This window comes from Rosa chinensis, chromosome 6, assembly GCF_002994745.2.
Source record: "Rosa chinensis cultivar Old Blush chromosome 6, RchiOBHm-V2, whole genome shotgun sequence".
Classification (NCBI taxonomy): Eukaryota; Viridiplantae; Streptophyta; class Magnoliopsida; order Rosales; family Rosaceae; genus Rosa; species Rosa chinensis.
In genome coordinates this window covers 61912478-61937846 of record NC_037093.1, presented here as the reverse complement: position 1 = coordinate 61937846, position 25369 = coordinate 61912478, and the positions used below count along the sequence as shown (strand labels likewise).

At 39.6% G+C, this 25369-nt stretch overlaps 3 protein-coding genes across 4 annotated transcripts; 2 read left to right on the top strand and 1 right to left on the bottom strand.

The window, feature by feature from the left end:
• The first annotated feature begins 14430 nt into the window (after positions 1-14430).
• LOC112172828 (bifunctional nuclease 1) lies at positions 14431-18227 on the top strand. Of its 2 annotated transcripts, none has more exons than XM_024310325.2 (11): positions 14431-14721; positions 15137-15445; positions 15573-15743; positions 15853-15902; positions 16017-16073; positions 16162-16227; positions 16340-16414; positions 16958-17076; positions 17464-17555; positions 17712-17767; positions 17903-18227. In XM_024310325.2, the coding sequence occupies exons 2-10, from the start codon at positions 15142-15144 to the stop codon at positions 17762-17764; spliced, it is 987 nt and encodes a 328-aa protein (XP_024166093.1). In that variant the 5' UTR covers positions 14431-14721; positions 15137-15141; the 3' UTR covers positions 17765-17767; positions 17903-18227. The 2 variants fall into 2 exon arrangements, with proteins under 2 accessions (XP_024166093.1, XP_024166091.1); XM_024310323.2 differs by having other exon boundaries at positions 17900-18227.
• A 1021-nt stretch (positions 18228-19248) lies between these two features.
• LOC112171768 (phosphatidylinositol/phosphatidylcholine transfer protein SFH8) lies at positions 19249-23386 on the top strand. Its single transcript, XM_024308900.2, has 14 exons — positions 19249-19499; positions 19767-20085; positions 20183-20282; positions 20472-20738; positions 20836-20913; positions 21014-21115; positions 21199-21248; positions 21339-21438; positions 21562-21660; positions 21768-21881; positions 21988-22120; positions 22335-22738; positions 22906-22980; positions 23076-23386. The coding sequence occupies exons 1-14, from the start codon at positions 19466-19468 to the stop codon at positions 23094-23096; spliced, it is 1896 nt and encodes a 631-aa protein (XP_024164668.1). The 5' UTR covers positions 19249-19465; the 3' UTR covers positions 23097-23386.
• Positions 23387-23461: 75 nt separating this feature from the next.
• On the bottom strand, positions 23462-25037 carry LOC112171769 (AAA-ATPase At3g50940). The gene is made up of 2 exons (XM_024308901.2): positions 24036-25037; positions 23462-23939 (listed from the first exon to the last, which is right to left on the bottom strand). Exons 1-2 carry the CDS (start codon positions 24996-24998, stop codon positions 23586-23588), a joined length of 1317 nt encoding a protein of 438 aa, XP_024164669.1. The 5' UTR covers positions 24999-25037; the 3' UTR covers positions 23462-23585.
• Positions 25038-25369: the final 332 nt, after the last annotated feature.

The following is a 25369-nucleotide window of genomic DNA, read 5'->3' as shown; positions in this document are numbered from 1 at the left end:
ATAAACACTACTAGAATTAGGCCTTCAGACATCGGCCAAAAACCGATGAGAAAAAGAATCCCGACCGATGTCTTAGTGGGTGATGAGAAAGGTCCGGAAAATCCAGACATCAGTTTTTAGCCGATGTCTAGTATCATAATACACATCAGTTCCTCATTATAAATAGATGTAAATAGGTTTAAATGATAACAAACTTGTATGTTTATATATTGTTGAACCCTCATCTTATTACCTTTAATGCTTAAAGAAATATAGATCCTACAGTACAACTATGCATTTTAACATCGTTATTCATTTAAGAAACGATGACTGATACTGTCTCACACATCGGTTTTCTGGTCTTTATCGATGACAATACTTATACTAGACATCGATCTCTATCTAAAACACGATGTGCACTGGTTTATCACACATCAGTTTCAACATAGTCATTCGATCTCCTGTTATTAATGGGACATCGATTTTCATTTTGTAACAGATGCATTTCTCTTAATGGACATCAGTTTTTATGATTATAACTGATTTAAACTTTATGTACAAACATCATGTTCTTTCGATGAGGATGATGTCCACAAAAAAGGGGGTTATCATTGAATTTTTGAAGTCAACCTACATCAATTTTCCAAGAGCTACACTAGATAGATGATATCATTTTCTACTAGACTACCACCCGCTAATTGGGGTATATATATACACAAAGCTACTGTTTTAAAGACATACAACAGTCGCACCAACATTACACTCCTAAGTAGTTAGCTAGATTTGTGCAGAGTTGGGGAAAGACCCGATCTTCAGTCAGGAAACTTGTTCATTCCATCTTCTCATTCATCCTTCTCATCTGCATCAGAAATTATAATAATTACAACATCAGAATTACATACTAATCAGAAAGGAAGTTCACTTCTCTACAGAATACATGCAAATGCAATTAATCATGCTAAAAATGGCTACCTTCATTAAGGTCAGAATGAATCACTAATTATAGCCCAAACTTCTAGTATTATCATATACTCATCATATAACAATATGACATACCTACTGGCATCACAATCATTGCCTTTTTCCTCATCCTTCTCAATCTACGACTGCATAAAGAAATGAGCATTTACTTACAAAATTAATTAACTAAACAAAGTATATGTCTTTTGTTTTCCTTTTTCAAGTAGGTAAAGCCAAAAAAGTAAAATAGGAGTCCACATAAGAAACAGCAGTAGGAAAATACTGCAAACAACAGGACCACAATAATTGCTCTAAAGGATTTGGCAAATCTTACTATTTGTTGAGCAAGCGGATAAAAGCGAAAACACAAAGACTTAAAGGGATCAAGACATGCTTGTGAAAGACCAGATCACCATGCCATGCCTTCTCAATCATGTTGGCACCTCCAACTACAATGAGGCCAAAGAAAACCAGAAAGCGAAGACATGATTGCCAATACAACCGTGAATACAACTGCATCTGCAAATAATGTTGTTAAAGCCCCTGCAAATAAAAATTAATAAAGAAAATCAAGCATTAGCAAACAACAAATAGCACCATATTTCTGCTTTAAATGACCAAAATGTTCAAGCTCATAACATTTTAGAAAGACAGCTATACAGGCTCAAGCTCATAGCATTTTCAAAACATTTACATGTATACTTTACAGTCTTGTCCAAGCTTCCATTTACTAAGAGGTTCAACTTGGGGATCCCTGCCATGTCGTTAATGGGGGCATCATGCACAACAACAGTCATTGTTTGGCTAGTAGCCAAGGACCACATTTTAGTAGCCAATGATATGAGTCTGTGACAACATGCTACAGAATTCATGACTAGTATGCCAGGAACCAGGTTGGATTTATTTATTTTATTTTATTATTTTTAAGGACAACAAGATTGTTACCTGGTTTTGTACTTTGGTTAATGTACTTCTGATTTCAACCATTAAGGTCCCGTAGTTTAGTTACACTTACTATCAACTTCAATGGATTGAAATGATAGACATTACCTTTGATCACCTTATGTTATGATCTTACATTCTTACCTCAAAACCACCAAGTTGGACTCTTTTTACATTTTTACATCTCTTCATGTGTTGGTGCTTCTCAAACTCAGCCTTTCCGTCCTATTAATTGAGGCATCCACAAATGCACACCCAATTACATTAAAAGCTGCTTACAATAAGAGAAACAAGAACTAATGCATAAAAAATATATGTTTTAATCAATTAAAGAATAAAACAGTAAGCTAAATTAGAAGCTCTGGTCTATTAGTTGGCGGCATGCACTAAACCAGGTAGAAGATATTATGATTCTATGGTACAGGTTCACAAAAATTAGAAGAAAAGCAAGTGATATTAACCTGAAGATGATGGCAAGTATGAATGTTAAAGCTGGAGTGAGGTTGCTCATAGCTGAAGCAAGAGTTGGCCAACCCCGTTCTACTATAGGACCAAAAACAGAGTTATTAAAAAATGAATGAAATAATAGAGGAACACATGAAATGCAACATAGTTAATATGAATGCAGTAAGCTATAGAAAGATGATTCAATAGAATAGACACCTACAATTTCTTGGTCATGTGAGGCAAGAATGGAGTATAAAGTTAAACAGAAGTTCTTGGTCTCGTGCACCTAAACAGAAGTTTTCTTCTCCTCTTTCAACCCTGGAACAGGATCTGAAGTTCCTTAGTTTTCTTTAGCTTTCCTCAGAGCTTCTCCCAACCCCAACACAATGAATATGTTTGTTAGAGTGAGAAGTGACTCAGCCTCACCATGTAGCCAATCAACATTCGCCAAGGGCGTGCCGTAGCTGTAGTTCACCTTTGCTGTTGAGCCACATAGTCAAAGCAAACAGAGAAGACCTACATCTCATCAATGTATTATGCTGAGAATTCATGAGTTCCTAATTCATGCTGAAGAAGACAATGAACCCAAGACTTTGTATGTTTCAAAGGATAAAGTCCACAACTCCAAAAAAAAAGAAGTACAGAAGCACCATAATAATACAAATCTACCATCCAATAAGATCACAACAGAAGCAGGGGGCAAAACTACAAAGTACAAAACCACCATGACCATTTAACCAACACATCAAAACAAATTCCCCAGACTGTTAGTTTGGAGGACAACGCATCTATGACACTTGCACTAAATCAAGTCAAGAAGAGGCAACAATAAGCTCAATGAGACTCAAGAACAAGTATCACACTCATTGACAATAGTTCCGTCTTTAGATTGTAAGTCATACAGTAGTTATGTTCTCCATTTTAACTTTTTTAACCTTTCGTGGATAATTCACCATTCAAATTCAACTAAAATACACCATTCTAAATCACCATAACTTGGAAAAACAAACTGGTATTCTATACATCCACACATGTCAAAACAAAACAGAACAAAACAGAAAATACAAACTTGAGGACCCAGAATATTCGAGCAATAAAAACACTTACTTCCAAAGTGGTGGTGAACTCCAACCTTGGCAAGCATCGCATAGTACTCGATCTCCGACTTTCTCAGAGAAGGGCAATTATTCGAGATTATAATCAGCTTCCCTGCAATTCACCCACATCAAAAAATCCCACATCGAAGATTCAAAACCCAAATCACAGAAATGACAAAGATTGAAAATTTGGGTCAAAGAATCAGAGAGATAGATACTACCTTTAGAGCTACGGAGAGTGTTGATGATGGTCTTGTAGCCCAGAGGTTCATGACGAGAGCGAGCCTGTTGTTCATAGACTCATGGGTCTTCTTGGTTTTCTTCACAGCCACCATGGTTGAATCTAGAGCTCTGTTTTCTTCTTCTTCTTCCTGTGCCGCGGAGACCCAGAAACAACAAGAGCTTTTGGAGGCACCAGTTAGGATTTTGGTATTAATATAAGAGCATGAGCGGGTAAGGTTTTAGGGTATGGCGGACAGAAAATCAAACACCGGTGGCGGTCGAGTGCCGGCAGAGAAGGAGGGGGAGAAGGAAGAGGAGGAGATGGAGGAGGTCGGGTGCTGGTCAGGTGAAAGAGTTGTTGCAGAGAAGAGAGAGAGAGGACCTACGCTGGTGGCGGTCGGAGAATTAGCTCGAGGTCAGGTCGGAGAACGAGCTCCAGGCAGCTCTCCTAGCTGAGGTCGGGGGCGCGGGTCAGGTTGGAGAAGGATCTGAGGTCGGGGACGCGAAGAAGGAGGCAGTTAAAAGTGAGAGTTTATCAATTAGGGTTCGAAAGTTTCAGACAAAATGACAAGTGTTGGGGGGAATGAAAATTTGGTCCCCGCGCCTCTAAAACTTTTTAAGTTAGTCCCTCCGCGTTTTTTCAAAATTTTTGAACGAGACTTTACACATCGGTTAATTTAACGACCGATGTTTATAATCACACTAGAAATCGATATTTCATAAACCGATGTTAGGATGTATTTTTTACATCGGGTGCAATTCCGACCGATTTAATAGTGGTGATGTCTGATGGCATAATTCTAGTAGTGAAAGAAGTGGTAGAGGCAGAAGTGCCCTACCTAAGTGTAATAGGCGCATTATTGTACTTAGCACAATGCACAAGACCGGACATCTCATTCGCTGTGAACTTGCTAGCTAGATATAGATCTGCACCAACACGACGCCATTGGACTGGTGTTAAAGATATATTTCGATACCTAAGTGGAACGATCGATATGGGCTTGTTCTATCTTTACAGAGAGACGATGGATTCGGACCCATCAAATGCTAGGAACGTCACACATGATGGACTACGTTCCCTCTCCCCATCCTAAAATGATATAAGTGTTTTGGAAGGTTTTCCTGATGCTGGGTACCTCTCTGACCCACATAAAGGTCGCTCCCAAACTGGTTATGTATTCACCATGGGAAAGACCGTGATATCTTGGAGGTCTACAAAGCAGACCTTAGTCGCTATCTCTTTGAATCATGCAGAGATTATTGCTCTTCACGAAGCAGTTCATGAATGTATATGGCTTCGATCCATGATTACGCATATTCGAAGCAATTGTGGTCTGAAGTCTATCACAGATGAGCCAACGAGCATTTATGAGGATAATGCTGCTTGCATTGAACAAATGAAGCAAGGCTACATCAAAGACGACAACACCAAGCACATATCACCTATATTCTTCTACAATCAGCAACAACAGAAGCTCCTCAAGATCAAAGTGAACTAAGTTCGATCTGAGGACAATGTGGCAGACTTGTTTACTAAGTCATTGCCCAAATCCACGTTCGAGAAACATGTGGCAAGAATTGGCTTGCGGAAATTATCTGAACTCCCATGATCGTAGTCATCAGGGGGAGGTGCAGACATTAGGGGGAGATGTCTACATGTTCGTCTCGAAACGTGAAGGGTGTGTTGTGCTCTTTTTCCCCTTCGACCGATGTTATTTTTGTCCCACTGAGTTTTTGTTACTTGGCAAGGTTTTTAGCGAAGCAATTAGAGAAGCACCGCGTTTGGGCAACACAAGGGGGAGTGTTCAAGTAAAACTCTCATTTGTGTTTGGCTCAAACTCTAGGTTACTTGACCTAGTGGTAATAGGGTTTAGAAGGATCTAGATATTCCTATTCAATGTATGATTACCTTTTCTTGTATAATTCAGATTCTATGCATTGTAATCCTCTATATAAAGAGGCCTCTATTATCAATGAGAATACACAGCGATTTTCTCTCAATTCCCGTTTCTCTAAAACAGTATCTTCTTTTTTACCTCTCACACCCAAAAAGTTTGTCCACCTAAAAAAAAAAAATTCGATGCCAACTCATATTCACCTAAAATCATTTTGTTTGTTGCAATTCTAAAATATTCATCAAATACTATTTATTTACATTATATATTTCTTATTTATACTAAATAAATTAATAGAATATTTAATGAACAGTAACTGACCCAGACACAATGAGTGGAAATAGATGTCCAATGCAAGGTTTTAAATATCTGCGATATTTCCGATATCTCCTTTTTTCGACGGACCGATATATCTAGGGGGTAAATATCTTATCTTTTACCGTTTCTGCGAAATTTCTCCGACATCGTCAAATATCCCCGATATATTAGATATTTGCGATATATCGCCGATAAAGTGAAGAAATATTTGTAAAATTTGAGGTAAAAAAAAAAAGGTTTGTGGTATATGTATACATTAAAATACACACACACACATAATTTCTTTAATAGAAAATGTTGATCTACTATAGCAGTAACTCATTGTAGTAGCTTTACAGCTAATTGGTGGGCACAATGTGGGTATTCTGCACCAAACATGTAGAAAATTGTAATGCGTATTTTGGCACAAACGGCTTCTTCTTCTGCGTGTGAGAGAAATTGGATTACATTTGCTATTATTCATACCAGGAACCGTTTGACATATCAGAAGTTGGAAAAGCTTGTATACTGCTACTACAACATGAAGCTGCGGCTGTGAGATAAACATGCAAAGAATAATGTGGTCAATGAAAACAACTATATAGATCTACTTCATGTTGCAAGCGAGCCGCTTGATAATGGCATTGATCCACTTCATGATTGGATTATGCCTGCATACCTCGATGATGAAGCTGGAAGACCTCTTTCACAAGTTGTAGAAACTGCAACTAATGCTAGAATCAACGTAGAGAGAGTTTTATCTGAAAAAGTTGTTAAAAACCCAAAAGATAATTTAGATAGTGATAATGCGTGGGGTGGTACAGCAACTCTAGATAGTTCTGATAATGGTGGAGAGGGTGGGAAGCGGAACAGGTGGTGGAGGTGAAAGATATGAATATGGACAATCTTCTGTGGATGGATGATTCCAATTTACCTATGAAGGTAATTTTGATCATACCACCCAAGATGAAGACCACGGAGTGAGAACAGCTGGTCATGGTGCTCAAGAGAAGACCCGATATGGGAGGAGGACTAGAGGTGCAACTGATGATCAAAGTACCACATCTGATTTTCTTCAATTGCCTTAAGTTTTGACTCTATTAGTTTAGGCACAGAGCGCAGTGGGATCTCAAATGAATCTCATGAAGGCAACAATCAATTTGGTTATGATGCTTATGGATATAATCAATATGGAGAAGTATATGATCAGTGTTCCAGTTGGGTTCATCCTTATTATCCTCTTATAGGGGAAACAGTCGGCAGCTCTGAAGAGATCTATAACTATCATGTTCATCACTACAATTTGCACTATATGGGTCATATGTCTTGGTCTGATTATTGCATTTTCGTAGACTAGCGATCGGCTTTTCAACCGCCTAGAGTCTCTTTTTGGATGTCGATGAAGTTGACATTCATATGTATTTATATGTAGTTCTAAATTTCTAATAAATTGACTTTTTTCAAAAACGACATTTTGTTACCCTGTATCCTCTATATTTCCGATATCTTTTTTTTCAAAGTACCGATACATATGAAGATACCGATATTTAAAACCTTGGTCCAGTGGTAGTGAACAGTGTACTGACCCAGTGACCTAGTGACCCTGACCTGTTGACCCAACGAGTGAACTTGCTACTTCTCTCATGATCTTTGTGCCACTAATTAATCTTGTAGTCTATATTTAGGGGCTGGTGTTTCCGAAAATAATTAGATTTGAATAGCTCACATCTTCGAAATTTTAGTATTTAAGGTTTACCTTAAACCCATAACTAATCTAGTGGGCTGGGTTTTTGTTTTAGGCTTTATGGTTCGTGTTTCCTTTCTGGTGGTCCATAACTTTCTCGCTTCATTCAGTTCATTGCCAAAAGAGGAGTCGTCTTATTCTTTTTACCTCCCTATTCTTGTGGGAGATGGACTCCAACTTTCACGTTTAGGAAGATGACAACACTGGTGAAGTGGTGATAAGACCATCTTAATTTGATATATTCCCTTTTCTGTTTTATTTTTCTTTTAACTTGTATGAACGTACTTAAAAAGCCCCATAGCAAGATGAAAATATTCTAGCGATCCACCCTATAAAATTGGACTATTACATTCCTATCAATTTTTCATTTGTTCCCCATATGGACTTTATTTCACTTCGATTAGACTCAGTAGTTTAGTTAGTACAAGGCAATGCATGTAATATTTTCGCTAATTCTGTCTTTTTATTGTCATTTAAAAAAAAAAATTGAACAAAGGGCGGTGCGGTTGCCTTCAAGACTTGATTAATGAAACTGTTGAATACAAGGGGGGACATTGAGCCAAAACTCCTGATTACAATATGCATCTAGAGAATATCCTAAAATACTATCATGAGTCTCTACTAAACAACTGTATTTAACTAGGCACCAACTAGCAAATAGCGCTCTACTGGCGACTCTATTTGCTTTGACACAGTGGTGACACAATGGAAAGATAACTCGATCTACAACTCGATTACAGCATAGCATAATTTCCATACGCACAGCTTTCCCATCATGTTGCCACTGGATAATACATCCAGTGACACTGAGTTTCACCTTGCCACTAGGAGGCAGCGACCATTTGACCAAGCAAGGAAATCGCCGCCCACCTAGAGCAGACACATTACTGCCATTAGAAGGTTGCGACCATTTGCCAATGCAAAAAAATTGCCGCCTACCTAAAGCAAATAAGGCACACAAGGTGCATAAATCGACACTAAGCCCATTCTTTCCTACCAAACTATAACAGGAACTTATTATAACCGACAAACAAACTATAAAACAACAACTATAATTTAAATAACTAAAAACAACAGCCCATTAGCAAGGGCCCATAGGTAGATTCCCAACCCAAGAAACCAAGCCAGCAAGTGGGCCGATTCCAACCCTCCCGGCCGAAAGCATATGCTGCCACGCCCCACCACCAGTCCTGCATCCCTTCCACTAGCGTCGGGCCACAGTCACCTCACCTTTGTCGTTCGACCACTGGAGGTCTACGTCACCGTGATCTCCACCTGGTATCAAACAGAAAACATAAGCACTGCATCCGGCCTCAAGAGTCGCCTTCAAACAGTCCGCCAAACCACCGATCTGAACCAGCCTTCGATATCCTCCAGCCAGCCATCGCACCCAACTTGCCGACCACTGATAGCCACCAAAAGTCGCTTCGATCCATTCTAATTCCGATCCTGGCCCACCGCACGATACAGCCACGCCCTTCGACCAAAAATGAAGGAAAAAGCCCCCTCCTCCTGAACCTTGCTCTGGAGATCGAGACCTACCCATCAAACAGAACACCAGTACGGCCGCACACAACGTGCACCGGCTAGGCCAGAGCCATCGCCAGCGCTAGGGCGCAGCCGGACAGGGACAACGGCAGATGACAGAGTTCTCTAGGTTTCCAACGTGTGGAGCGCGTTATCAGTTATAATTTAGACTTTTTTTATTTGGTGAACATTGATTGTATTGTGTTTTCTGTCATTTGTTCTTTTTACATTTTACGAGTGTTGTGTTATTCCTCTTATATGTTGTTACTATTATTTTATTGGGAAAACTTCTGTTTAGTCCATGTATTATGACTCTGTCATCGTTTCAGTCTGAAAAGTCTCTGATGTTACAATTTCCATCTAATAGGTCATCGCCGTCTAAATTCTCCATTAATTGGCTGGCGTGACAGATGAGTAGACGCCAACTCAGCGCCACATAACCATAATAGATGTTAAAATGTTGAGAATAACCCTAGCCTCCCCTTTCAATTTTTTTTTTTAATCCTTCTTTTTTATTTTTTCTGCAATATCTTCTTCCTCTTAGAGCATCTTTAACAATGCTAGCCATTTTTGAGTCAAATTTTAGCCATAGTAGCTAAAAATTCATTTTGGCTAGCCACTTTAGAAATACGTCTGCATCAATTCTCTCTATTGTAGCTAGTTTTGAATTCATATTATTTTTTAAAGGAATGTTAAATTGTTTAAATGTATTTAAAAATTACATAAAATAACTCAAAAAGAATGTTATAAATTATAGAGAGCCTCATCTCGCTCTCTATATTTAGGAGCGAAATAACTAAAAGTTATAATGGAGAGCCACTTAGGAGTCTGGTGCAGCTGTTAAAATATATAAAAAAACTAAACATACTCTCCAAAATAGCTAAGGAGTCAAAATAGAGAGTCCTTTACCTTAACACCGAGCTCATCAAAGGCTTCGTCTTCTCTTTTTTAGGCCACCATAAATACCACTCATTCCTTCTATTTCCTAAAATCCTTCGGCGAGGAAATCTCAAGGAACCTAAAAACCAGAGCCTTATCTTCTAGGGGTTTAGATTTTCGATAGGGGGCAGTGTGATGAGGAAGGCGGCAAAGGTGGCCGGGATCAGTAGCGTGATGCACGGCGGGCTCCGCAGCTCGCCGGCAGTTCCGTCATATGAGAAGTCTATGCGGATAGCCTCGATCCCCTTCGCGGCAGGGATATCGGCGCACAGCGTTAAGGGGGGTGATAGGTTGGCGATCAAGAAGTCGTTGCTGGAGGCGACGATGGAGGACTTTGTGGACTGGCAGGTGGTTGGCGATGACGGCGGCGGGGAGTTGGTGATGGAGGCCGGCGAGCCGATGCCGAGGATTGTTTCGGGTAATTTTGGGTTTCAGAGAAAGGATTAGGGTTTTGTGAGTTTTGTGAAATGTGGAATCGTTGTTTTGGGTGTTGGGATTTGTGGGTTTTGTGAGGATTTTGGTGTTGGTGAAGGTAGGATCTGGGGGATGTGCCTGTGGTGTTTACGACGATGACAATGGAGGTGGTGATCGGGAACTCGTTGTTCGGGAAAGTAGGAACGGAAGGGATAGCGGAAGCGGCGGGGGTTGGTTTGGCTGCGGTGACATGTGCTATGATTGCTGCTTGGATATCCATAATTGGGGTTTGTGTTGTGTTGCTGGTGACATTGGATTCTAAATTAACCTTGATTTTGATTGAGATTACTATGAAATTGAACTTTGCAAGTCGATGTTGGTGAATCACTAGGTAAGACCCATTTTGATGATGGTGGTCCGATAAGTTTGATCAAGATGAGATAAGACTCATGTCTACTGATAGTGATGATAAGACCCATTTCCAGATTTCCTTCTAGTGAAGAGAGAGAGAGAGAGATAGAGAGAGAGCTTGGTAGTGGTGGTTATGGTGGTTTGGGTCTGAAGAAGAAGAAGATAGGAAGAAAAGAAAAAAAAGGGGAATAAAAGAAATTAAAAAGGAAAAAGGAATTGAGAAATAACAGAGGGTTATATATGACATTTCACCACTATCATGTTGAGGTGGCGTAAAATAGATTGTCATCTCAGCAAGTTAATGGCCTAATTTGACGGAATCTAGACGGTAAGGACCTATTAAATGGAAATTGTGATCTCAAAGACATTTCAGATTAAATTAGAATGTTAGAGACTGAAACGATGACAGAATCATAGTACATGGACTAAACAAAATTTTTCCCTATTTTATTTTTACGTTATCTTAATTAAGACCGAGGCTACAAATTCTCCTAAAATTTTTTAGGTATTATGAAAAATTTTCTTAGCAATTAACATGATAATTTCAGGAACTAAACGCGCGGCCATCAATGGCTCAAAATCTCTCAAATACATACAAAAAGGGGAGCAAACGTCCATCTCTACGTCCCCACATAAAAATAATTGCCATATGCTGCTTTCATTCATCCATCGTCTCTAGCCTTATTTCTTCATTATAACAAACTCATATGTTCTCTGCTGTACCTTAGTTATTTCCCTGTTTCTAGTTTCTATCTCCCTGTTAACTATTTTCGCTTGCCCATGTGGCCTAATGAATTATCAGTATTGACCAAAAAAAAAAAAAAAACTCATACAACTCTTGGCATGGGGAATATTTTTCATGAACGAATCCAAAAGCCCAATTTAATCTGTATATCCTGGACTCCTGGTTGGTCATATTTTTATTATATGCAGGTAGAGAAGACCTATTCGTTGTACTTTCCATATAATTCCTCATCATTTTAATATCTTTCTCACCAAACTAACATGGAAGGTGATAGGGTCTTCTGGCATTCTATTCGTGCAAATATTAAAATGGTTGCTCTTTCATAAATTAATGAACAAAAATTCTACTATGGACTAAGGTTCAGGTAGACCATAGGCATAATGAGGGGTAAAATGGGGCATTTGGGTGTAAAAAATACTGATTTTTTGCCTTGATGCAGGTGGACTAAGGTGCACACAAAGAGTTAATGAAATGATTACAACTTTGTTTCTAAGCCAGAAGGCAGTATTGGGTATTGACTATACTATAATCAAATGGACACGATTCTAATATTTATATTGGAATTGATAAAAACTATGCCGTTGTTTCTGAATATAGTAGTGGCTATAAGCACACGTTGGAGCACACCGGTGGAAATCCTAGCTAGATCACTTTCAGGCCACGTCAAAATAATTCTGCTAGCTATTTTGACAAATCACCTTATAGATACATATATTTTTCATCATCTGATATGTTCCACCTTTAAGTGGAATTTTGGCGAACTAGTTTCGGTATTTATTTATTGTAAGCGGTGAAGTTTACTAAACATTATAAATTGTTATTATGAGTAAGTAGTAAACGAATTATGTGAACGACTCAATATAAAACTCCCATACCTTTTCTATTATGTACGAATATGGAGATTTACTTTGAAAAAAATTATTTATTCTTTAATTTGAAATTTAAAAAACTTTTGCTCCTAATTAGCCCCACGGGATCTAATTGACATGTTACTGTTAACAGTTAACGAAATTGACATGTTACTGTTAACAGTTAACGAAATTTTTAGCAATCTCTCAAATGATAATTTTTAAATACATAAAATATAAACTAGTCTACTTTATAGTTGAAGCTATTACTCTCCAATCACGTTCTAACTACGAAGTGTTTTTTTTTTTTTTTGAAGAAAATAGGTCAGCCCTTTCATTATAATTCAGCAAGCAGTACAAAAACGAAACACCCCTATGGGGTCGACAGAAATAATTGTTCCTTAGAACCTCATGAAACCTTATTCTAGAATAATAAAATCCCGAGTACACCCACCTTTTGGTAAATTCATGCACTTTTATTTTAACAAAAACCTAGAGACCTCGAAGCTTACATAAAAAGGTTCCAACTAAGATATTGGTTTTTGCGACCCAAACAAAAATTAAATAGCAGTATGGGCCATAGAGACCCAATTCATCCAGCCCACTTGAAAACCTAGACTAGTGTACCCAAACCTAAGGGCCACAAGCTAGTCCAAGCCCCAGGAGGCCCTGCAACACCAAGAGCAGTCCCAAAGAGTAGGGTAAACCACAGCCCTAGCCCAATGAGCCCATAAGTGTACTTCCAGCCAACAACCATCAGCTGCGCCGTCACCGACACCAGTCGAGGGAAACACCCTGCAGCCGCCGCCGACTTCATTACTGCCCAACTCAGACGGGTCTTCGTCTTCCCGGCCAAGGCGGACACCGATGCTCACCATCCAGTCTACCAATTGCCATCCAACGGGACAAGCCAACACTGTATCTGCAAGAGAAACGAATCCTTCCTCATCCCAATCCCTAGCTTTCACCTCCGACCATCCCAAAATGGCTGCCCCAGCACCGCCATCAAGATCCGGAACCTTTACTTCTCCACAAAACCAGATCCGGTCACAACCTCGACCTACAGCCAATCGCGATCCAGCAAGGCCATCTGGGCATCGCACCACGTTGTCGGTAGTCCAAACCAAAGTGCCGCCGTCAGCACAGAAGCCTCCGCAATCATCACAGCCAACAGAGATGGGAATCAGTCCACCACTCTGCACATGCCAATTTCCAGCACAATCAGTCGGATCTACATCACTGCCAATTGGAAATCTTCCACCAAACCAGATCCGGTGAATTAGAACCCAAACACCATCAAGTACAGTAACTACGCATCCTCTAACATAAGATAGAGTCTGACGAAGAGATTTGTCACCGTCGCACCCCGAAGGGAGAAGCAGACCAGTAGTTTTGTCACCGCCGCTTTCCCAAAAAAGAGATCGGCGATATTGCTCTCTCTCGAGAGTCGGAGTCATAGGGTAGAACTTGAAAATTTCTACCAATATGCATCATATCTACTTGAAGTGCCTACTGTCAAGTGACTCTTCATGATGGTAAAAAGCCAAAATACAACTACCAAGGGTTAGTAAGGCAACCCATCAATAATTCTCTCTCTGAAAAGCACATAAATTTGATATTTTTGAGAGAAGCCTTATCCAGATTCCAAATCATCATGGGGAAGCATCACACGTGGCGCCCATCCACGCCATCCTGATCCCGTCAACCGCCGGCGCTCTCAGACCTGTTATTATGAGGGGTCATTAAAAAGCGGGAAGCCGCTACATGCACACAGACTCTCAGACCCTGTATTATCCACTCCCACTCAAATCCCGTAACTGCCCCTTCACAATAACCTCGTCGCCGGAGTCATCCTGAGGGCAGAATCGTAATCTGACTGGTTTGATTCAGGGTGCCCCGCAAGTACTAGTAGTTTTTAAACTAGTACTATATATATATATATATATAGTATCCTTCTTTCTATCTTGTTCTCTTCCAATTTGTACAGAAAAGGGGAATCTCTTATCTTCTTTCTTCATCTCTCATTCCTCGCTGTCCGTATTTTCTTCTTCTTCAGGTTAAACCAGCTTCAATTGCTTCAGCTACAAGCTTTCTCTGATCCCGCTCTATTTCCCTCAGATCATATCCGATCGTTCCGATCTACAGCTCGGAAATTAGATTACGGAAGCTTTGATTTGATAATCGGTGGAGAGAATCGGGGAGGTGATCGGTGATTAAAAAAGGGCATCGGATCATCAATCTTTGTTGTTGAAAGGTATAGAGCTTTTTCGAGGCATTAAGGACTGATTTTAGATTCTGATCTGGTTTCGTATCTGTGATCATATATGATTCGTATCAGTAATATATAGAACTTGAAACATATAGAGGCTTTTCGAGAATCTTGTGTTCTAAATCTTTGAACTAACTAGTACAACTGGGAGAGAGACTGAGAGTGGATGTTTAACAATTTGACCTTTCTAAAGCATGAAGGACGATCAAATCATAAGCTAATTTTTCAGGTCTGGGCAACTAAACAGAGAATTTACGTTTAATATGCTCCATATCCCTATGAGTACATACTCAATTTTATACAAATATGACGATGGACATCAATCTTTGGATTTCTGATATTATTTTGGTAGCAACCAAACAGTGAATCTTATTATTATTTTTCTTTTGTGAATTTGTAGGATTTATGATGGGGTCTTTGCAAGGGCCAGTGATTTGCCCCACTGTCAGCGCAAAGCAAGCTGGTTCTTACAATCTGCCCGTGGTAGGCCCCCTGTTGAAGGTCAGGCATCTGAGAAGTGAGCTATGGGGATTGAAGGGAATCAGTGGTTGCATCACTAAGGCAGGCTTTGCTGCTCGCCCGCAAAATGCACGAAAATGCACAAGAGTGCATTGTACTTTCAGTTCTTCGTCAAATGGGAATGGAAGCATGGCAGAGAATTTCAATGAAAATGATGAAGACTATGTTAATTCTAGTGTACTTGAGGCCGGTATGCTACAACATTGGCTGACTTATATTTAACATTGCAAAAATGCAAATGCTAATTTGTTTTGAAATGTTAATATCTGGATTACATGGCTGTGAATGATTAGTGTTTGATTTGGTTTTTGGTATAGTTGAGGTGAAGAGTGGAGCTGATGGGTTCATGATCAAAATGAGGGATGGCAGGCACATGAGGTGTGTCCATAACAACCCTCAGGGTGGCCATCTGCCAGACTATGCTCCACATCCTGCAATTGTACTGAAGATGGAAGATGGGACTGGCCTTCTTCTCCCAATTATTGTTTGTATGTTGCTCTTACATTAGTAATTAAGTTCCTACTACTACCAGATTTTCATGTGCAAATTCTGTTACTTCTTATGTCGTTTTGAAGCTGTTATTGCCATTGATTGCAGTGGAAATGCCTAGTGTGTTGCTCATGGCAGCAGTGCGCAATGTTCCTATTGTACGTTTTCTTTATCCCCATTGTGCAACAACCGGTGCAAATTTACCTGGCAACATTTTGGTTCTGCTTTGAATAGAAATTCTAATGATCGCTGATTTGGTATTTGGTGTCCAGGCTAGGCCAACTATGTATCAAGTGGTGAGGGAAATGATTGACAAGATGGGCTATGAGGTACATCTATGTAGATCATAATGCTAGTCTGTTAAAACACTGGATTCTTCATTATTGTTGACATTATGGTTTGTTTTCAACCTTGCAGGTCCAACTTGTTAGAGTCACTAAGAGAGTGCATGAAGCATATTTTGCTCAGTTATACCTCAGAAAGGCAGGTTTTTTCTCATGCATTATAATAAATGCTTCATTCTTCATTTATCTGACTTTGGGAAAGGAGGGGAAGGTTTGAATCTGTATGGTGACACTGTTTTATGTGGTTACAGGCGGGTAGTGAAACAGAGTTTGTCAGCTTTGACCTTCGGCCTTCAGATGCCATCAACATTGCTGTAAGATGCAAGGTATTCAGATAATGCTGCTTTAGATATATAGTTTCCTAGTTTTTGAGTTAGATTCTTTGCTAATCTTTGGACCTAAAGGATGCTTAGAAAATACATGTTGGTGAATGTTAATATATTGAACTGGAATACAAAAATTCCCTTCAATCATTTTCAACATAGTTGCATATGGTGGTTTTGGATGTTCACCATTTCTGTAAAATTTTACATCATTTGAGCTAAATATGTGCAAGGTTAGATGTTCCTTTACTTTAACGGACAATACGCGAATATTGTAGGAGTGCCAATGGTTTGTTCGAGCGTTACTCTTATCTTCATGGTTTTTACGTTTCTTTTGTTTTTATTTTTAAACCTTATCAGTGGTGTTTTGTTAACAGTTCTTCAATAGACTAGACTAGTTTACAGTACATTCAGGACTCATTCAGAGTGAGGACTGTACTAGTAGTTGTAGACCACTTTGTGAAGGTGCTTTTACTTTGCAAGTCTTGGTATGCAGTAAATAATCTACAGTTTAGTAACCAACTTGCCTTTTCCTCTTCTTTGCAGGTTCCCATACAAGTTAACAAGTATCTGGCATACAGTGATGGGATGAGAGTTATTGAATCTGGAAAGCTCTCTACGCATACCCCTGCTTCAGATGGCTTATTGTTTACTGAACTGGATCGGTAAGTTTTGAATGCGTTAGATGCAATTCTTATGTCCTGTCTTGAAGGGAGCATTTCTGAGCTTGTCTTGAATCTGGTTTGGATGATTAAGTACTTAGTATAGTAAATAATTAGTTGGGTTACCCAAAACCAGGTGGAAGGATACACTATCTATCTATATCTGATGGTGAGCAGATGATATTACTGTTAACGGTCTTATATTTACACTTCAGTTTTTTCTTTCTGAGATTCATGTTGAAAGGGGTTTGTAATTTAGGCAGACTCCAATTTCGATCATGCCAGTTCTATAAGATTAGTGTTTTCATTACAAATCTGAATATAGAACCTCTAGTCAATTTATTTTACTGCAGAGAATATGAGTGTAATTGAAAGTTGATATGGTTTCAGGCCAAATGGTAAGCCATGTGTTGAGACAAAGGAGTTTAATCTTGTGCGCAACATGCTTATTGCTGCTGTTGAAGAACGCTACAGAGATGCTGGTAAGTTCATATTAGGTTGAGGCACAAAAGAAATCCCTTTTCTGTGTTGGTAGGATTGAATTTATCAATGTTACAGCTCTTGTAGTTGCTGTTGCTTGTGCATGGCCCGAGATTTTAGAGCTTTTAAAATCTCATATTTTGCATGATCACTTGCAGCTCAATGGAGGGACAAGCTTCTCCAACTTCGTGCTAAAAAGAACTTGGCGTAGCAGGTACGAGGCTCTTGATCTTTCCCAGATTAGTTGAAACTTACAAAACATGGTCGACGGTTTTCCAAATTCACAGTTCTCCTTTTCTGTTGTGAACTAGAGGCGAACTGATCGAGGTTTTGTTTCTTGTTGCAGCAGGGTCGCAAATCTGTTCCTTGATATTTAGAACATTTGTACATAGACACCATTCTTCCAGGGCGACTAAGTTCAAGCACAATCATAGTCCGCATGCATCTCTGCTCTTCAATTATATATGTACTCGTGTAAAAAGTTTTGTGAATGTGTAGCCATATATATATATATATGCATAGTACTATAGTAGATAAGAAGCGACTGGCAATGTAATGCTCAAGGCAGATGGCACTTGTCGGTTTCTGTTTATTAATTATATATCCTGTCACTTAACACTTGATTGATCTCTTTAATGGCTGATGTATGCATCTCTTGGGTGACTCTTTGCCGACTTTGTTTGTTATAACATGTTGATGTTGATGTTGCTGTTTGGCATTGCTTTGCTTGCTGTCGTAAATTGAGTGCTGATGAACCACTACATTGCACCTAATGGAATAATCGAGTTATCCTCTTGCTTGAGTGCTCTAGTTCCACTCCAAGCACCTCTACAACCGTATTTAGCATCAACTTGATCAACTGGAGCTTTTTGAGTTTTGCACTAATTACCGACGCGTAAATTAAACGCAAGGCTTGATCTGCCGTAATCTGTGGCATGGGATGGTAATGATGGTAAACCAGACGAGTGGTTGTTACTTTGTCAGCCCTGTACTTAACACAGATCATTATCTGCCGTCATGATCGATCAAACTCCGGAAAGGTTCCATCTTTGTTTTCGGGTGTGACAAACATTATAATAACAACCACTTTGATTTAGCTTCACGCCTCGTGATTAATGCTGGTTTGAGAAAAAACACAAACTATTATTATCTTCAAAAAAAAAAATAGAGTACTTGAAAACATATGATACTTCAAACCTAACGATCACAATTGTGAAAGTCTATAATAGCTTCAGCCATGGAGGAGACATCTGAATTGAACGTCATTGATTACATTCTGTTAAGACGGAAGCTGTCAATGAGATTGAACCACCTCCAAAATTGTGATCCTTTCGAAAAAGCAAAGATATTGTTCTCATTTTTTTGGCTAAATCATCAATGAGACTAGACAAAGCCTCAAGCATGTCTTCAGTCGGCTGCCTTTCCATGTGGATGGTAACGTGGACCAATGGAAGCACAACAAAGGTCTCCTCAACAATGAAATTGAGATTTCGACACTTGAGAACAATTTTAACAAAGCTAGATTTTTATTTTTATTGAGCAGCCCTACCGACTAGTTCGCTGGCGAATAATTCCCGCCAAAGTCTTATTTCCTCGGTTGCCACGTGGCAGCTAGAAATATGGCTTATTAATCAATTAATCTCATGACGTTTATGCTCATAATTATTCTTAAATCCGTTATTAATCTACATTTTAATCACGCGTTACTATTTAGACGGAGACAGAATATCTCATCATAAATTGACAGAAATTCGCTCCAACTCTTCTCCGTCTCACTCTGAACCTGGCTGCTTTGTTCAGCTCGGAGACCCCAAGGGCCCTGAAAGCAAAGCCCCAATTCCGGCCCCAATAGTAGGACTTCTTCTTGCTTTTTTGGCATCCACACAGTTCTTGAGCACGCCGAAACGTCACCATGTCTGGGTCTTTAGATCGATTCGCCAGGCCATGTGAGTTCTTCTTCTTTGATTCTTTCGTATTTTTTTTTCTTTTTATGCGTTTCTTTTTTGTATTTAAATTTTCCGTTTGATTCAGTCACGCAAGGTTTTCTTTGCTTTTACTGTTTCTTGTTCTGTATGAATTGTACGTCTTTGAAATTTGAATTCTTGGGTTTTGGACTGGGGACTGTTTTTTTTTTTTTTTTTCCGTTAGATAGCGGAATTCGAAATTGAGTCGAGTTAATGAGGTTTATGACTGATTATGGTGAGTTTGGTTAGGTTTTGAGGGGTTCTCTAGCCATGAGGACAGGAGAGAAAGGAATGAGGAAAGGAGAGAAAGGAAGTCGGATTTTGAGAATTCGGAAGAGGATAGGAGGACCAGAATTGGATCATTGAAGAAGAAAGCTATCAATGCGTCTAGTAAGTTCAGGCATTCGTTGAAGAAGAAGAGGAGGAAGAGCGGTGGCCGCCACACTTCTGTTTCCATTGAGGATGTGCGAGACGTCGAGGAGCTGCAGGCTGTAGATGCATTTCGACAGGCGCTTATGTCGGAAGACTTGCTACCTCCTAAGCATGATGATTATCACACGTTGCTGAGGTGATTCATTTTGATTTGTTTTTTTTTCTTTCTTTCTAAATTTGATGTGGTGAGTTTGGTTTTGTTTCCTTGTATGAATTGTGTTAGTTTGTTTCAGATTTCTGGTAGCAAGAAAGTTTGATATTGAGAAAGCAAAGCACATGTGGGCCAACATGATTCAATGGAGGAAAGATTTTGGTACTGACACAATTTTGGAGGTAAATTTATCTAACAATACACTTTCCTTTTGAGGTCTGGTACATCATTGAAGTGGATCTTGGATGGTCTGATATTTACAACAATTCCATGGAACTTAGTTCTTTTTCTAGCTATGTGCTTGAAACTTAAGCATGATATGCAACCATAAGCAGAAATCAAAATCAAGTTTTGACTTTTTTTTCTTCTAGGATTTTGAGTTTGGTGAGTTGGATCAAGTTCGGAAGTACTACCCTCAGTGCTACCATGGTGTCGACAAGGAGGGGAGACCTGTTTATATTGAAAGATTGGGGAAAGTTGATCCCAATAAGCTTCTGCAAGTGACTTCTTTGGAGCGATATGTGAAATATCATGTGCAGGAATTTGAAAGGAGTTTTGCCATTAAGTTTCCAGCCTGCTCTATTGCTGCAAAGAGGCATATAGATTCAAGTACAACAATCTTAGATGTTCACGGCGTGGTATGCTGTCGATTGACATGATATTTAGTCTCTGCATTTTCTATGTAGAGAATACTTTTTTTTCTTTTAACTTCTCTTGTTGCTCCATATTTTTCAGGGTTTTAAAAACTTTACCAAGTCTGCACGAGATCTCATCACGCGACTGCAGAAGATTGATAATGACAACTACCCTGAGGTATGCGGATCATTTCAACAATTTCTGTGTTTTGAATGTGTGTGGCTATTGTTATTAAACCCTCAATCATCGTCTAATTTATATTATTCCACTTGTGCAGACACTTTGCAGAATGTTTATAATCAATGCTGGTCCTGGTTTTAGGCTCCTTTGGAATACTGTTAAGACATTTCTTGATCCCAGAACCACCACCAAGATTCATGTATGTTTCAAGCTCTCCATCATAGAGTGTATGTTTGTTGACTGAACTTAGCGATAGGATCAACTGATGCAATTATTTTTCAGGTTCTGGGTAACAAGTACCAGTCAAAATTACTTGAAGTAATTGCTGCAAGGTAATTGATGCTTTTCTTTGTAGATATCCAGACTTTTTTTTTGTTCAGTTGTCTTAAATAATTTGCTGTCAAAATATTTGTTCTTTTTAGTGAGTTGCCAGAATCTCTGGGTGGTAGCTGCATCTGTTCCGACGAGGGAGGTTGTATGAGGTCTGACAAGGGGCCATGGAAGGATCCCAACATTTTAAAGGTTTTGTTCTCCTTGTTAACTGTGCTTTATATTGTTTTATTATTTTTGTTTTACTTTTTCTTTTCTTGTTCTCCTTGTCAACGGTATTTTATTAGGCATAAATGAAATTATTATTGTGTGCAGATGGTACTTAGTGGTGAGGCACAATGTTTCAGACAAATAGTTACAGTTTCAAACAGTGACGGTCGGATAATTGCTTCTGATAAGCCACGTTTTGCAAATGTATGGACTACTGGACAATCCCACTATGTCTGTGATTGAAGCTGAGCTTTATATGCAATCTTCCATTCGGGATTTTTCTGATTCTTTGTTTATATTTGTTAATTCAGATAAGAAGTAGTGATACATCTACCGCGGAGTCAGGATCAGAAGTTGAAGAAATGGCTTCACCCAAAGCAACTAGGAGTTACTTGCAACCTAAGTTGACTCCTGTTTGTGAAGAAGTAAGTGTCTGTATTTGACAAACATCTGTGATTTGAGAATGATTGGCAGCATAAATATGTAGACCAACTTTGGACTCATAGTCAGCATCATTTAATGCTTGTTTAGGCTAGGGCGGCTGGCAAAGGAAGCAGTGCTAGCAGCTTGCCTGAGTATGATGAATACGTTCCCATGGTTGACAAGGCTGTGGATGTGGGATGGAAGCAACAAGTTGTCCAACAAAATCCACTTGATCCTGGAGGTTCGGAAGTCTAGACCTTTATTATGCCTTGACACCTGTGTTTAATATTTTTGTTTTCAGTAATTTATGTTTCTATGTTAACGAATCCTGATTTGAGAGGGTGATGGCAGTCGGTGTGACTTTAGGTTGCATGCTTTCTCAGGTTCTATGGTTCATCATGGATCAGAGATAATTTGCATATTTGTTAAAAGTAATCGGTTGTAATACATTGCAGGGGCATCTTCTCCACGACTTGAGGAAAAGACACCAAATGGAATCTGTGCTCATGTCTGGACTAGGATTATGGCATTCCTTCTTACCCTTGTTACTCTCATGCAATCTGTTTCCTTTCGGGTGACTAAGAATCTTCCAAACTCGGTTTCGGATTCCACCCACGACATTCCCGTCCTGACTGCTGAATCAATTCCAAACGAGGAGTTTCGGCCCCCATCACCGGCACCAGGGTTTACCAGGGTAGATCTTCTCTCATCTGCTTTGCAAAAGCTTGGTGAACTTGAAGAGAAGGTAGACAAGCTACAAGCAAAGCCTTACGAGATGCCTCATGAGAAAGAGGAGTTACTGAATGCTGCTGTTTGTCGTGTGGATGCATTAGAAGCAGAGTTAATTGCAACAAAGAAGGTAACTTTATCTTTCACGATCTATGGGACGGTCTAGTGACAGAGTTAAATGTGAATGTAGTTAACTTTTAAGTGAGTTTTCTGATGTTATTTTGAGGCATGCATATTTCGTGTATAAATTTTTTGCATTTCACTCTTAATTGTGTCTGTATGCTCCTTGTTGTGTAGGCTCTGCATGATGCTTTAATGAGGCAGGAAGAACTCCTTGCATATTTAGACAGGCAAGAACAGGCCAAGCTTCTGGTATGTTAAAGTGTTTACTTCTTCATCTGCACTCGAAATACATATTTTTCTTACTTGCTAATGAAACTGAAAGTCTCTTCCTCTGGGTGAAACAGAAAAAAAGGTTTTGCTGGTGAAGCCGGTATCTGTTTTAAGAGACCTTCCTTTGGTGATGTGTGTTGTCTTGCTTTGCATGTACGTTTGAGGTGTATACATTATGCAGAATTAGTCTTCCAGAGATGGCCTGCTGATTCTGTTTATAAGGCCTCATGTTGTAACTCTACGTTATTGTAAATAATGAAAAGTATTGTACAATAGTGCTAAGGTCTTCTGCATCAAATGTTGTGTGTATGCAATCGATGGCTGTTCTGGGATAATGTATTCATATCCTTTTTATAGTTATAATATCACAAAATTTACCACACAATGTACTTTAATAACTTGATGATTGTACCTAATTGTTTGGTTCGGAAACATATCTATCCTCCATGGAGACATAAGATGAAACTGACAGTATAGAGGTGTAAATTAATGATAGTTAAAGAGCATATAAATCGATGCTTGATAAACAAAATAAAAACCAATAAGCCTAAGGGTATTGGTTTTGATTTTGATTTTACGACATCCTAGATGTTCTTGCTTTGGAGGAATTCGACAAGACCTTGAAGGGAGACTCGAGCATCATCACTCTTCATTAGCTCTCCGGCAACTTCAGCAGGTGTAACTAACTTGTGATTTAGCAATAATGCTTCAATGTCTGCAAAAAGTGGGTGCTCTTTAATCTGCAAGTAATTGTAAGCTAATGTCTTGAAGCCACTGAAGGTGCAGTAGGACATATGCAGGTGCAAGTCCATCCGCCCAGGTCGGAGCAAGGCCTGATCAAGTCGGTCCTTGTGATTCGTCGTGAACACAATGATTCTCTCCTCTCCACAGCTTGACCACAACCCATCAATGAAGTTTAGTAGACCAGAGAGGCTCACCTACAAATGGTGAAGGAAATGTATACATATATCATTGTCATGAATATATGAAAAACAGGGGGAGTGTGAAACAGGGGACTAGGATTTATTATTTACCTTATCATCCTCAACAGTTTTGGGTTCATTTTGATCTGAGTCTCTGTTCTGCAACTCAACCGAGCAATCAATATCCTCGATCACCAATATCGATCTACTTTTCGTGCCGATCAGCAACCTTCTCAAATCAGAATTGCATTGAACCTCCTTCAAATCCAAGTCAAAAATATCAAACTTCAGATAATTAGCCATGGCTGCAACCAAGCTTGATTTTCCAGTGCCGGGTGGTCCGTACAGCAAATACCCACGTTTCCATGCCTTCCCTACTCTCTTATAGTACTCCTTCCTCTCCCTAAACCTATCTAGGTCCTCAATCAATGTCTTCTTCATCTCCGGCTCCATTGCAATGGTATCGAAATTCGCAGGGTGGTCAAGGTTTATGGAGCCCCAATAGTCAGTGCCATTGTAATCAACGGTATGAAGCTTCACCACCTTTCTCTCCTCCTTGATTTCTCTATGCTTCTTTAACACATAGGGCAAGTAAGAGCTGAGCACCATGTCCCTATGCTTCTTATGGAAAATGATCTCGAAGTGTCGAACCTCTGACACCTGGTCACGGTTGTTGTTAGCCGACGCCGGTGGCTTTTCCGTCACCAAAACCCACTTGAGTTTCACACCATTGAAACAATCAACGAGCTCTTGGTTCCTGTCTATATTGACCTGCAGCTGCTTCTCCTTTTCGGGTTTGTTGACCTTGATTCTCTGCGTTGAGGAGGAGAGCTTGGTGCCCAAGTAGACGTTGGCCGCCTCGAACATCTGGTTGGGGGTGAGGCCGTCAAACTCGTCGACGACGACGGTGAGTTGGGACGACAGCTTTTTTATGCGGTTGGAGAAGAAAGAGTGGACGGCATCGGGGACGAGGTCGTTTGCGACGCTTTTGATGAGAACGGCGGAGGCGGCGACGGAGGCCGCCACCGAGAGAATGGTTTTTGGGGACGGCAAGTCTTCCTTTGAGCACCACATTCTAGTTGTTATTGGGAGAGAGATCGAGGGGGTTGATATTTATAGAAGGAGGAGGGTTTTAGGAAGGGTTCTACTTTGGGAGAAGGAACAAGGTAGGGTTCACTTTCAACTCCTCTGATCCTTTTTCCTGTTGGGGTTGTCTAGATCTTTTAGGGTGGAAGCCACACGTGGACCTAAGATATGGGTATGGGCCTTTGAATTAGTTTCATATTGACGCCCATAACAGGAAAGCCCAGTAGCCCCTTATCAACCAGAACACATTTGTTTTTTTTTTTTTTTTTAATAAAACAAGAGTACATTTGATGGAAACTTAGAATTGATAGTGGTCTCATTAATCCTGTCCACAATGGTTATAGAAAGAGGACCACACT